At 37.2% G+C, this 12,906-nt stretch overlaps 1 protein-coding gene across 2 annotated transcripts in view; it reads right to left on the minus strand.

Moving 5' to 3' along the window:
- The window catches only part of RECQL (RecQ like helicase), a 30,723-nt gene that overhangs the window by 1,122 nt on the left and 16,695 nt on the right, over positions 1-12,906 (minus strand). For both annotated transcript variants that reach the window (XM_033116959.1, XM_033116960.1), the window contains exons 6-14: positions 10,533-10,731; positions 7,142-7,308; positions 6,325-6,406; positions 5,145-5,293; positions 4,932-5,049; positions 4,282-4,420; positions 2,805-2,896; positions 1,586-1,805; positions 505-634 (exon numbers count right to left, since the gene is read on the minus strand). In XM_033116959.1, the coding sequence (XP_032972850.1) occupies positions 505-634; positions 1,586-1,805; positions 2,805-2,896; positions 4,282-4,420; positions 4,932-5,049; positions 5,145-5,293; positions 6,325-6,406; positions 7,142-7,308; positions 10,533-10,731 (1,296 nt within the window). The remainder of the gene's footprint in view (positions 1-504; positions 635-1,585; positions 1,806-2,804; positions 2,897-4,281; positions 4,421-4,931; positions 5,050-5,144; positions 5,294-6,324; positions 6,407-7,141; positions 7,309-10,532; positions 10,732-12,906) is intronic.

Raw genomic sequence — 12,906 nt, forward strand, 5'->3', positions numbered from 1 at the left:
CCAGTGGTCTGGTTTTTATCTTCAAATTTCTACTCAAATATGAGCCGCATCGTGAATAGAAGGGCTATGCCATCAGAGAAACCCTACAGGACACCTGAAGTGTCCTTAGACACAACTGTACATCACATGCTTTTGCAGGCTCGATAGTATTTGTAACAGTGGTTTTCAACCTCTGCCGCAGAAGCAGACTTCTCAACCAACATTGATCATGACCCGTATCCCGAGGGTAAGGGTGCATCACAAAATCAGACATGAAAATGGAGTATTCACATTCCAAAAGGTTGGATACCCCTCGTCTATGTTAAAAGGCTAGTCTAAATTCTTCCACTTAATGTCTGCACAGAAAACAAAGGTACCTTTTTCTTTCTTCCATACCCAGATTCTAAGAACACTGACTTACCTCTTCTGTTTAACTGGGCCTAGGAGAGTACTAGTTAAAGAAAAGCATCCCATAGGCTTTAACGTATTTTTAAAATATTTGAAAATTAATAGCCAGTCATTTACCCTGAAACAACTCTGCGTGGACTTCTTTACTTTCATGGTGATAACGTGGGCCTCATTGTTCAGAAGATTAGCTTTAGGTCCTATTTTCAAATATGAAATGGTAGCAAAAGCTGTAAAACTGTAGTCTTCTCTGCAGGAGATAAAGACCAACAATCAGAAAGGTTCTGACTTACAGAAGACAATGAAATTTATAAAAACCAGAAGTGCAGTAATTTTAAGTAAATACATTGATATGAAATAAACTTACACTATAAAGTGCAATTTATCTTTATAGGAAGTATTTTGGCTTTGTGCTTTTTTTGACATGCAGTGATCAATTAAAGTTGTAGTTTTTAGGTAAATTTTGTATAGTGTTCAAAGTTCACATGAAACAACTGCAAAACTATTTGTCTCGCTGCAATTATAAAAATGAGAAAGACTCAAATCATATATTGTGGAGGAAAATAGTCTATTTTTACTTGGCCAATTTTTGATTCTTGTGATTGAATAAACCGTCATTTTTATGGTAATACTGGTTTTGGACATTCTACCATTTTATTTCTTAAGTTTAACATATCTCCTAGTTATGAATCCACTGAGATATAACTAATGCCTGTCTAATAATAGTCTTAGTTTTCTTATTTCTCAAGATAATGAGAATGTCTATTCTACCCATCTGGCAATGTTGCTAAGATTAAATGAGGTAATATACATGAAAATTATATAAAGTATTCTACAGTTGTTATATATACAAATTAAGGTTTTTCTTCAAAGTAATCTCTGGGAAAACAGAGGGTGCCAAAACAATGTATACACATTTTAAGAAAGAAAAAAACTGTATTAAAATTACGCTGATGGTAACCACTTTGAGCACCTCTTGTAATTGCAGATGTCAAACGTGACTTGTATTCATCTTTTGTTATCGGTATATATTAAGTATTACAATTTTAATACAGTTTTCTCCTTTCTTAAAATGTGTATACATTTCTTTGGCACCCTCTGTATATACTTATTCCATAAATAAAAAAATAAAAGTATAGCGTGCTGTTTAAAATAAAGCCATGAAGACAACACAAAGCACAAGAAACGGGTTTGTAGATACTTAAGATACTGCTGTAGAAGAAAGTGCGCAATAATTTTCTCCAGGTCTTCACGAGGAAGTCTGGGAGGAGCAACACCTGCTACTCTCAGTTTTGCTGCACCCTTCCCCATCCAGGAATCCATCAGTTTCAGTGGCGTGAGCTTCTCATTCATTTCCTCTGCCTGCTGCAGGATCTTGATTAGATCTCTGCAATAGGCTGTTACATCCTTTCTTTCAAATGCTATAATGAAAGAGACACGGTTTAGAAATTAGGGCAAAGATGGGCTATCCTAAGTGGTTAAACAGGTTTGAAAACGAGTCATCAAATTGATTTGCTAATGTGTTCTGCATTAAAACTAGGCCATTCCCCAAGTCGAGCACTAACCAAGTCACAGGCTCTGTAAGACATGGTGAGATTTACAGTGATGTAAAGAAAATAACCTGGTTATCAGATGGTCTTTGGGTATGTTCCAGGAACCAGAGTGTCTGCCAGACATGGCAGCTACTAAGAGGTATTTATGGGAGAGTCAGTGTATTCTGCTTTTTTACCTGATGTGTGCTCATTAAGCAATAGTCTGAAAATGAGTATGGCCTCAGCTACTCTGATTTGGACACAAAAATGTCCTGGACAGATATCCCATGTTATTAACTACACTACCATTGTAATTTATATATCAGTTGTTAATTTGGTCAGTAAAATACAGTCTAATAAAATCACAAACAAGTAAGTTTCTCTAACTGCAAAGTTAAAATTGTGGTGTGTTGACCTTCATCCACCAAAGCATCAGAATTCAGTAAAGAACTAGTTAGTCCAGCTCTTGAAAACCAAAGGATGAAAGACAAGCTACAATAGAGTACTAAAAGACTGGTAAATTAGTGTTTTATAAGTAGCGATTATCTGGATCAAAAATGATTCACTATAATCTCTACTCTGCACTAAAATTCTCTTCCCAATCAGTCACTATAAAGTACTGGAGATTAGCCTTTTCTTATATAAATAACATTTCTATTCAGAGGAATTTAAACTTTTTCCTTCATTTCTTAAAAATTTCACATGCCCTCATGGCTTTTCCTTTTATTTGCCTTTGTTTCAAAACTTGTTACTTTTGAATCTGGAAAATTCTATTCACACCTTGTATAATCTTTCAAATCCATTTTGGGGTCTAATACTGCTCTCGTGTAGTCCTACCTGTATCTATGAGCCTATAAAGTTTAAAAGTTTAAAAATCAGTGAACTCACAAATGTCTTTACAGCAATTGTCACACATTTTGTTACACGCTTCTGAGTTCCACACTTCATCAAAATGTTGAGCTATCAATACACGACGACATCTGCAAACATTTAGAGATACAAATTATTAAGTGATCTAATAAAATTTTAAGAATCCCTATTTCAAAATACAGGGTAATGTATTATATTAGTGTCCTGTTGCTGCCATATCATTACCACAAACTTAGTGGCTTAAAACAACACAAATTTATTATGTTTGTATAAGCTAGAGGTCTGACATGGGTCTGACTGGGTTAAAATCAAGGTGTCAGCAGAACTGTATTTCTTCTGGAGACTCTACAGGAGAGAATCTGTTTTCTTATTTTTTCCTGTTTCTAGAGACTGCCTGTGTTCATTGGCTCCTGGCCCCCTCTCCTCCACCTTAAAGCCAAAAACGGTTGAATCTTCACATCACATCACTCAGACCTCCTCCCCCTCTTCTGCCTCCTTCCCCATTTAAGGACCCTCATGATTATACTGGACCCACCCAAATGACCCAAGATAATCTCCCTATTTTAAGATCAGCTGATTAGCAACCTTAATTCCATTTTGCCATGTAAGGTAATATACTCACAGTTTCCAGCAATTTGGATGTGGACATCTTTGGTGACCATTAACCTGTCCATCACACATAATTTTTTCCATATGTACTTGATAAATATAGCTTTTAAGAAGTTGTGAGATTCATTTTATGATTCAGTATTTTACAACTATGAAGAAAACCTTTCTGGTAGCAAAAAAGTGTTCTTGTATTGCACAGTATCAATTTGAGTCTAAACCCCAATATATGCTTCATGGGGATCTACCGGACATCTAAGACAAATTTCATTGCCTCATTATTTTAACTAGATTATTGAAGGAACTATAAGAAAGAAATAACATTTTCTGTCACTGTCCAGTCACTGATGATCATTTCAAAATTTCTGAGTCCTTTTTATGTGATCGGCAATAAGAGTACAAAGATGACTAAGACCAAGAAGCCATCAAAGAGCTATATGCTCTAACTAGAGCCACCCTAAATAGATTTACATTTATTTCTTAAGGAGAAACTTGATCCTGCTCTTAATATTTCAGCAGCCCATCAGCTGGTCGGATGGTATGTGTTACTCAGCTCAACTCTCAAAACACCTCTTACAACACCTTTTCAAAATTAAGTAGCTGTACACAAGTGCCAGAGAAAAAACAGCTTGAACTCACTGTTGAGAGAGAGAGAGAGAGAGAGAGAGAGAGAGAGAGAGAGAGAGAGAGAGAATATCTTTTCTTGGATTAAGGCAGATCCTACAGATTCATGCACTGGTTTCTACCCGTCAGACAAATGCTTTTACATGTTTGCACTTGATGTTCTATAAATGTATTTACTGACTTTCCTAAGTACTCAAAGTAACATAGACTTTCAAATTGTGCTTGTCTTTAGTTGACAAAAGTTATGAAAAGGTATGTGGCTTACTTGCTTATGTCTTGACAGTATGACACCATCTCATAAAGCTTCCGTTGTCCCACATTTTCCATTACCACCATTGAACTTATTCTGAATATATCTCCAAAGCCATAATACAATATACAGTCTGCTTTCATGTCATCTCGACCTGTAGTATGAAATATCTTGAGATTGCATAATTACTTTAAAAATTCAAAACAAGCAAAAATAATATATGCAAAATTCGCTGGCAATGCTTCGTTGTCTATATTGCATCTAGAAATTTCAGAGATGTGAAAGTTAGTTCATAACAGCTGCCCTCAATTACAAAAGAAACAATAACTAGAAAGTCTTATCAGAAATCAGCTTTATTAAAAATGGGTCCATAAGTAATCCAGTTATTTTAATTATAGATTGTAAACCACCAAGTGGAAATTCAGGAGGCAAAGATGGACATCAAATTATCTTAGTAAACAGAAGACGAAATAATTCATAACACTCCAATAGAACTTAAGTGTAATTTCTGCATAGGCAAATCAGTATAAAACTGTGAAGACTTAATCGTTTATTCTAAAAATAGTAGCCAATAGAGATTAAAAACACAGAATTATTAAACAGCATTTATAGTATTTCTGGAAAAGCTTTTTAAAAAATGACTTCTGGATTTGAGTTATACCTACCTGCACGTCCACTCTCTTGGTAATAATTTTCCATTGATTTACTCATTGAATGATGAATCACAAATCTCACATCTGGCTTATCAATTCCCATACCAAATGCAACTGTTGCCACGACTACCTAAAATGTTTTAACATTTTATATGTCAATGAAGTCAAGCTAAAATATTCTTAAAGGTGTATTAGGCTACTATTGAAGATAGATGTATACTTAACCTGAATTTCACTGGTTGACCATCCTCTATGAACCTTGGTCTTATCTTCTGCTTCCATATTGGCATGGTATGCACCTGCATGAATTCCCAGTTTCTGTAAACTAACTGTAACTTGCTCCGAGTCCTTCTGAGAAAAGCAATATATGATTCCTGTAGGAAAATATGCCCAATTGTTAGATATATACAATGTATTCCTGGAAGAGAATTTTTACACACACAAATACTGATTAATACAATGTATGGGGAAAAAGGATTTATGAAAAATTCCAAAACCTTAACACACTAACTTTTTGGTATAATTCCAGATTTGATCACCAGCTGGCTGTAAAGCAGAAATGAGCCAAGCCACCAGTGTTGGCTCCCATTACCTCTCTTCTCTCTCCAACTTTATCTCCCACTACGAAGTATTGCTCACACTGGTTGGTTTCGCCATAAGACATTAGCAAGTGTGCTGGGAAAAAAGTTTCACATGCAAATCAATCTAGGGGACTGCACTGAACAAAGTTAAACAAGTTTATTTATTTGCAGGTCTGGTCAAAACTTGTAATGTTCTGAATCTTTAGGAGAAATAATTAGCTGCAGCCTTTCGAAACTTATTTGACCCTAGAACTCCTTCTACTGGGGTCACCCATTAATATCTCCCAAAAATCCACAGGACAGTTTTGAAATGCTACTTTTACACAACGTCTTTGTTTCAGGAACACTTGCTTATTCATTAATCCTGGAACAAATGTATATATCTCTCTCTCAACTCCATCTATACTTAACTCATTCAATATGTACTATTTATTTCTTTAACTTGTCCTCTACTTTAAGGGATTATATTTTATATCCCTTTAGAATATCAGTGCTTACCTTCTATCTTATAAACAGTGGATACTTACTAAAACGCGCTGTCTAAAATTAACATTATGTCATTCGGTCCATTCTTTAAAGCAATTAAGTATAAATAAGCAAAAATAAATCAGTTTTATGACTCTCATAATCTGTGCCGTTAGCAAATGCCACACGCAGTTCCTAAGATCACCAAGCAAATTCTACCATAACATGTTCAAGTACCTTTTGCCATGCCTTAATATTTTTTGGTGCTAATCATTTATCAGTATATTGTATCAGTGTAATGTCAGTAATTTTTTGAAACTTCCCTCTCGGTTTGCAAAGTTGGTTTGTTATTTTATTACCTGATTGCCCTTTGTATCTCCCATTAATGAGCTTTACAACATCCTCAATAAAATCTTCAGTGTTTGAGGGCTTCTGCCGAACCTAAAAAAAAGCCAACTTATTAAAAAGTATACTAATGAGTATCATCCAAGTAGTCACTTACACCTTTGAAGGTGCCATTCTTTCATGAGCAAAGTGTTTTCTTCTGTTACTTCTTCACTCGCCTCATCTGCCTCACCCCTGCCACCTCCCAGCCTCTTCTTGATCCTTATTTTTGAATTTACCAGAGATGAGGCATAACTCATAAAGATCGAGACTCTACTGTCTGCTGCTACTTTTATAAAACCATAAACCATGGCACAACGATTTAATGAAAACTTGGAAAGATATTAAGTCCATTCTTAAAAGGATTAGAAAGAAAGAAAAAAATAACTGTTAGGTTATTTAACTTTCAAGGTTATATATCAAATATAGTCTAAATAGGCAGTATCAGCAAATCTTTAATGACATATTAATTTTGTATTATTTCCTCATTAAGTTCAGTAGGGATGTCATTAGGGTCCTTGGTATCAGTCTGTGCTTTCTCTCCATCCGTGCAAAAATGTACATACATTTATTAACAACAAGATAGTGTCTTCTACTTAACCTACTGTAGAAGAGATAAAAGCGCAAGAGATATGAAAAGAACTCATTAATAAACCTGCTTATAATTACCTCTTAATTTTGAAAACATTTAAACACAGTTAACTGTTACTCATGTTAATGAACATAATGAAAAGTTAACTTCTCTGCCATAATCTTTCACAAAAGCTATAAACTGATATAAAAGTTACATACCTCATAATAAAGATTTGGCCGATTAAAAGAAGCTGTAAAAGTAAAACACTTTTCAACACACAATATTTCCTGAACATCCTTCAAAACATGATTTGTTGCAGTTGCAGTCAGCCCGATGAGTGCTGTGTTAGGAAACTGCCGCTTTAAGATACCCAGTGCCTTATAATCTGGAAAAAAGAAAATACACAGTGGCCCTCTTTCTATCCTTTAAGGAAGAGAGTAAATTAAGCCCTTTTAACAAGATGCAGATAATAACGATTGCTTTGTAATTTGATTTCCACAGCTCTTTATCGCAATAAATCTGCAGTTGCGGCCTTTTTGAATAGGCAGGCTTTATTATACTTTTAACTGGTTCTTCAGGAACACTGCTCTTGGTCACAAGTGGAACTCCCTGTTGAAGAGAGCGAATACCTACACATTTCCAGGAAGCTATGCACTGGTCTACACCTGCTGCACAGGGGATAAAAGAGGCAATGGGAGAAGCCATAGTGTTCGACTCTATTACATCTGACAAGAGATGAAAGAGACTGTCAGCCAGAACGCTTCTACCATCAGGAGCATCCAAAAGCGGCAAATGCAGACCAGAAAAAGGTTGGTGAGGGCACTGCTTTTCATATAACCTACTTCAGGGGAACCATTCTGGGGTCACCCTTGTCATATACATCTAAATCACTAGATAAGTTGTCCTTAAGCACTCCCTTAAGTATGTAAATTATTTGGAGAAGAGTGAAAAGGAAATGTGGTAGAAATTGCTAAATGCTAAGGCAGAGGACTCCTATGAAACTACAGAGGAGACAGTAACTGCTTGGGATGTCGTGAGGTTTCCAAGGGGCGAACACTTGAGTTGGGTCTTGAATGAGAGCAGTTCACTATGAAGGGAAGAAGAAAACAGCAGGCGGAGGAAACAGCATATACACAGCAGACATACTGGCATAAAATTACTCGGCAGGGTCAGATAATAGCAAGCAGTTCCGTGGGGCTAAACCACAGAGAAAAGTGCTGCATGGATCTACTGTCAACTCTGGTAAGCAGGGAACTACATTCCCTGTATGGTTCCGAGTTAGATCTGGCCCCAAGGAGGAACGTGAGCAAGGTATGGGAGGCAGAAGTGAAACAGCTGCCATTCCTCTTTCCAGGCAGCTCTTTCCAGGCAGAGGCTGATGGATATATGCAGAGGTGCCCAGCCTGGTCTAGCTTGTCCTAGCTCTTTTCCACTCCTCCATCAGCTCTTCTTCAGAAACACAGGCCTTGCTTATCAACAGGGGCCCCACTAGATGCTTGGCAGCGGATCCACAGAGGTGACAGCTACTCAGAGAAATCAGCTTACCAGAGACCTCTGGCGAGTTTGCCCTTTGCAGTCCCCTTTGGCACTGGCTGTTTCCCCTACAGCTGCAGTTTCCCCTACAAGCTCCGCTGCTCTTCCCACACCAGTGCTTCAGGACTAGTCGGTGACTTTTCTCTGATCTTCCACTCTCCCTTCAGACCTTCACTTCCCCAGCTCCTCCCACAATTGTGGTGGGTCTACTTCCTAAAATAAATCCCTTGTCTCCTAACATTCACAGTTAGGCTCTGCTTCCCTGCCCTGATGGATGCTGTTACACAGAAGGGTATAGAGAGAAAGGCACGCTTCAGTTAAGACTTAGTTGATTCTAAGAAGCTTATGGAAATGAGGAGTCATCGTGCAATTTTAAAAGCAGACAAGGAACATAAATAGAGTTACGTTTCAGAAATCATCTTTTGGTGGCAGTGCAAAGGATGGGTTGGAATAGGCAAAAGACTGAAGAAAGTGAAACCAGTTAAAAGGTGGCAACAGACTAAAAAACAAGTAATAAGAGAATATGAAATAAGGCATGACACAGGATCAGAAAAAAGCATATAAACTAGAACCCCATAGGTCCTGGTGACTATTAGGATACTAGGGGAGTTGGGGTGACCAGGAAAGAGGAGGAGAGAGTCCAAGATTCATCCATTCACCAAAAGACATGTCGAATACTTTCTGTTATATGCCAAGAGTATCTCTAGGCACTGGAGATAAAGTGGTGAACAAGACAAGATGCTATATAGATGGGACTAGAATTCAAGCAGAGAAACCAGACAATACAATGAGTAGACCATATCTTATGACCAGAGAGAGAGAAGTGTTTATAGTGATAAACCCATGTAGTTACAATATAATGAGTAAGGAAGGAAGAATAGGAAATCAGCGACCAACAGGAGACAGATCACATATGGCCTTACGGACCCGTTAAGAATATGGATTTTATTCGAAGTACAAAGAAAACCAACGAGGTAGTTTAGGGAGGGGAGTAACATGATTTGATTTATATGTAGAAAAGATCACTTTGGTTGGTGTGTGGAGAATGAGCTATAAAAGGGTAAGACTGGAGTCAGACACTAGTTGGGGAGCAACTGTAGACCAGTGGAAAGGATCCCAGCTGGACTTAAGAGATAGCTGTACAGACAAAGACAAGTGGACAAACTTGAGACTCAATTTAGAGGCAGAGCTGATGGGACCTGGTGGTGGATTGGATCAGCAGAGATAGGATAAATTAAAGATGATGTGCCATTTAAGTTATTTGATCTCAGCTCCAACTCCACCCATCCATACTCTACTATGTGGTGCTGGAGCAGGCAATGTGCACACTGCTTTTCTGCTCTGCCAGCTGGTCCTGGAAGGGCAGAGTACAAGGCTGGGGACCAAGAAGGGTGTTGTCCCTTCCTGTTTACTTCCTGAGGGCTTGTCTGTGTTCTTGACAATGATTCCCCAGCAAGGCTTTTTCCTCCCTACCGCAGCAGTCTTTCCTTAGCAGTAGCTGAATACAGGTGGCAATTTTCCCAACCTTTGGAGAACCAGCTTTATCACGGGTCCACCCTGCCTCTGCTTCCACTAAGAGACACCAGCACCAGGAAGTTCTTAGTTTGAGCACCATGAGACCCCCTCCTCTAGATTTCCAAATCTTATGAGTTCCAAACTTTTCTTCCTATTCCCCCAGCCCTAGCAATGGTAGTTGCTTCTTTAGTTTTTACCTCCCTGATACCACAGAGTTGTTTGTTTTTCTGTTTTCAGTTAGCTATTTATAACCAAACTTTATCTAGTTAATTCTTTATATCAAATTCTCTGTGTTCAAAGAACTGTTTCTGTCTCCTGACTGGACCCTGACTGAGAAAGGTAACTGCTAAAACTTTGGCTTGAGCAAATGTGTGAGTGGTTGAATGATGTTTTAAGACAGGGAAAAACTTAATGGGAAATAGCTTGGGAGAAGCGGCAAGACGAAATGAGTAATAACTGCCTGAGAGAATAAATTTAATGGAAACAGGGATTTCTCCATCCTGTAATGCTGAGTAAGACAATAGACCCCAGCATCAAGTTTTCTAGAGACGACATACATACCAGGTCTGAAATCATGACCCCAGTGACTGCAGCAGTGAACTTCATCCACAGCAATTCGGGTAAGTCTCCCTGCCGCGTAGGCTTTCTCTAGTTTTGACATAAACATTTTGCTTTTTGCAATTTTCTCTGGAGTCACATAAATTAGCTTTAGCTTGGAGTTTTTATTTACCATTTCATCATGAACCCATTTCACATGACTCTATTGAAAGGAAAAACAGACACAATGACAGCAGGCTGGAGTAGAAAGTAGTAAATGAAGTGGGTCATGACTAAAAAGCAATAGCCTTGGGCTATTATAACAGCTCCTCTTTAGTTCATTAAAACTGAAACCACATCCGAGGAGTCAACTGCATGGCAGCTATGTAAATAGGACTTTAGTTATTGACCTACACCCAAACTATTGATAAAAGAATAATCTCATTTGACAAAAGCACCAGAAATGAATGTCAAGACACTACAATAGCATTTATTCTATGAAGGCACAATTCTAAATTGTTCGTAATAAATGCCAAAATGTGAGCTAAATTCAATAGGTATGGTGATAAAGAAGTTTTGTCAATGTTAACATTATACTTGTTATCACATATGTCTGTGAACACAATTTATTGTTGATTAGTTACTTTAATGATGCTATCAAATCTACTGATAACTTCTTTATTTAGGTCTTGTAAAGTATTTTAGTAACCGAAGTAAGATTTTATAATATGAAATACATATTTATGTTATGTATATAACAAAATTTAATCTTAAGAATTACAGTTATTAGATTCTTAGTGCTGTTTCTATTTTATACAATATTTTGCAGATTAGGTGTCATGTTTTTCCTTCTCACCTAATTAAGACCAAAAGAAGCGTAAAGAAACAATGGTGTGAGGGTTTGAAACATGTCGAACGATGTGGACCAGTAATAAACTACCAATCCTGTAGAAGAGCTGTTGGATATCATCAGATTCATTTTATGTGAAAATGAGAAATGACAAAGAACTTCGACGTAGATTACATGCGTACGATCAACAATTAAATATGATACTGGGAGATGTGGAAGAAACTGACTACTACAGATATTGATGAAGAAACATATGAAGAGGTATACGAGGTTGGACAATTTTAGTTTGTGAACTCATCCTAGAAAAAGTGCTACATACCTCACTGCTGAATATCACTATAGTCACCTTTGCAGTACTCTCCTTGGGGAGCTGTGCACCAACGCCAGCACCTAGTCCACCCTTCAAAGAAATTTTGGAACTCTTTTTCTGGAATGGCTATCAGAGCTGTCATATTACCCTTGATGTCCTGAATGTCATCAAAATGTCTTCCTTTCAATATTTCCTTTATCTTCGGGTAAAGAAAGAAGTCACTGGGGCCAGATCAGGTGAGTAGGAAAGGTCTTCCAATACAGTTACTTGTTTACTGGCTAAAAACTCCCTCAAACACGAGCTAATGCATTGTCGTGATGAAAGAGCCATATATTGTTGGCAAAAAGTTCAGGTCGTCTAACTTTTCCACGCAGCCTTTTCAGTACTTCCAAATGGTAAACTTGGTTAACTGTTTGTCCAGTTGGTACAAATTCATAATGGATAATCCCTTTGATATCAAAAAAGGTTAGCAATATAGAACTTATTTGCAACAAGTTTGCAAATTTAATTGTCCAACCTTGTATAAATCAACAAAACAGAATATTCCAGTGCTCTTTGTCCGGGGAGATGGTGTTGTACTAGTTGCCCCTCCACTGAGAGCTGGTTGAAGCAAGGAATTTATCCTGTGTGGAAAACAGGAGACTTTGTAGGATTGCCTCTTTAAATGTAGAAAATATTTTTTAAAAAACCTGCATAAATTTTGATACTAAAAAATGACCAAGGATTCTTCCACTCCTGAAATGAGTTGACTTGCAGGTAACACAAATTCTTAAGCTAACTGCATTTTAATTTTTCTCCAACCCTTCCAATAAATGTGATCAACATGATGCAGCACTCTTCCTTTTTCAGACAATTTGCTCCATTGCTTTTTCTGACAATTTATGATTTTATTAAAGACGTAATTTGATGTTTCCTTTTTTTTGATTTTTTTAATACAAAAAAAAAGGAACAGTGGTAAATGTGATTGAAAGAGAAAGTCAAAACTGCCTTCATCGTCCCAGCAAAGCAGTTTGTTAACTCCTTGAGATATTCCTAATTTGTTAAGAAATAGCCAAAGTATATTAAACATTGGTCCAAAATGTCCTAGAAATCTTAGTAGAGCAAACACAAGGCTATATCCTCAGAAATGGGCAGGTGCAAAAAGAAAAAAAATAGAACTTCTAGTAAAATAAGTGGAGAAGCAACATTCAAAAAAAAAAAAGTTCTATTCTCATCCTATCAACTACAAGTGAAAACAA

The sequence above is a fragment of the Rhinolophus ferrumequinum genome, chromosome 10, assembly GCF_004115265.2.
Source record: "Rhinolophus ferrumequinum isolate MPI-CBG mRhiFer1 chromosome 10, mRhiFer1_v1.p, whole genome shotgun sequence".
NCBI classification, from domain to species: domain Eukaryota; kingdom Metazoa; phylum Chordata; class Mammalia; order Chiroptera; family Rhinolophidae; genus Rhinolophus; species Rhinolophus ferrumequinum.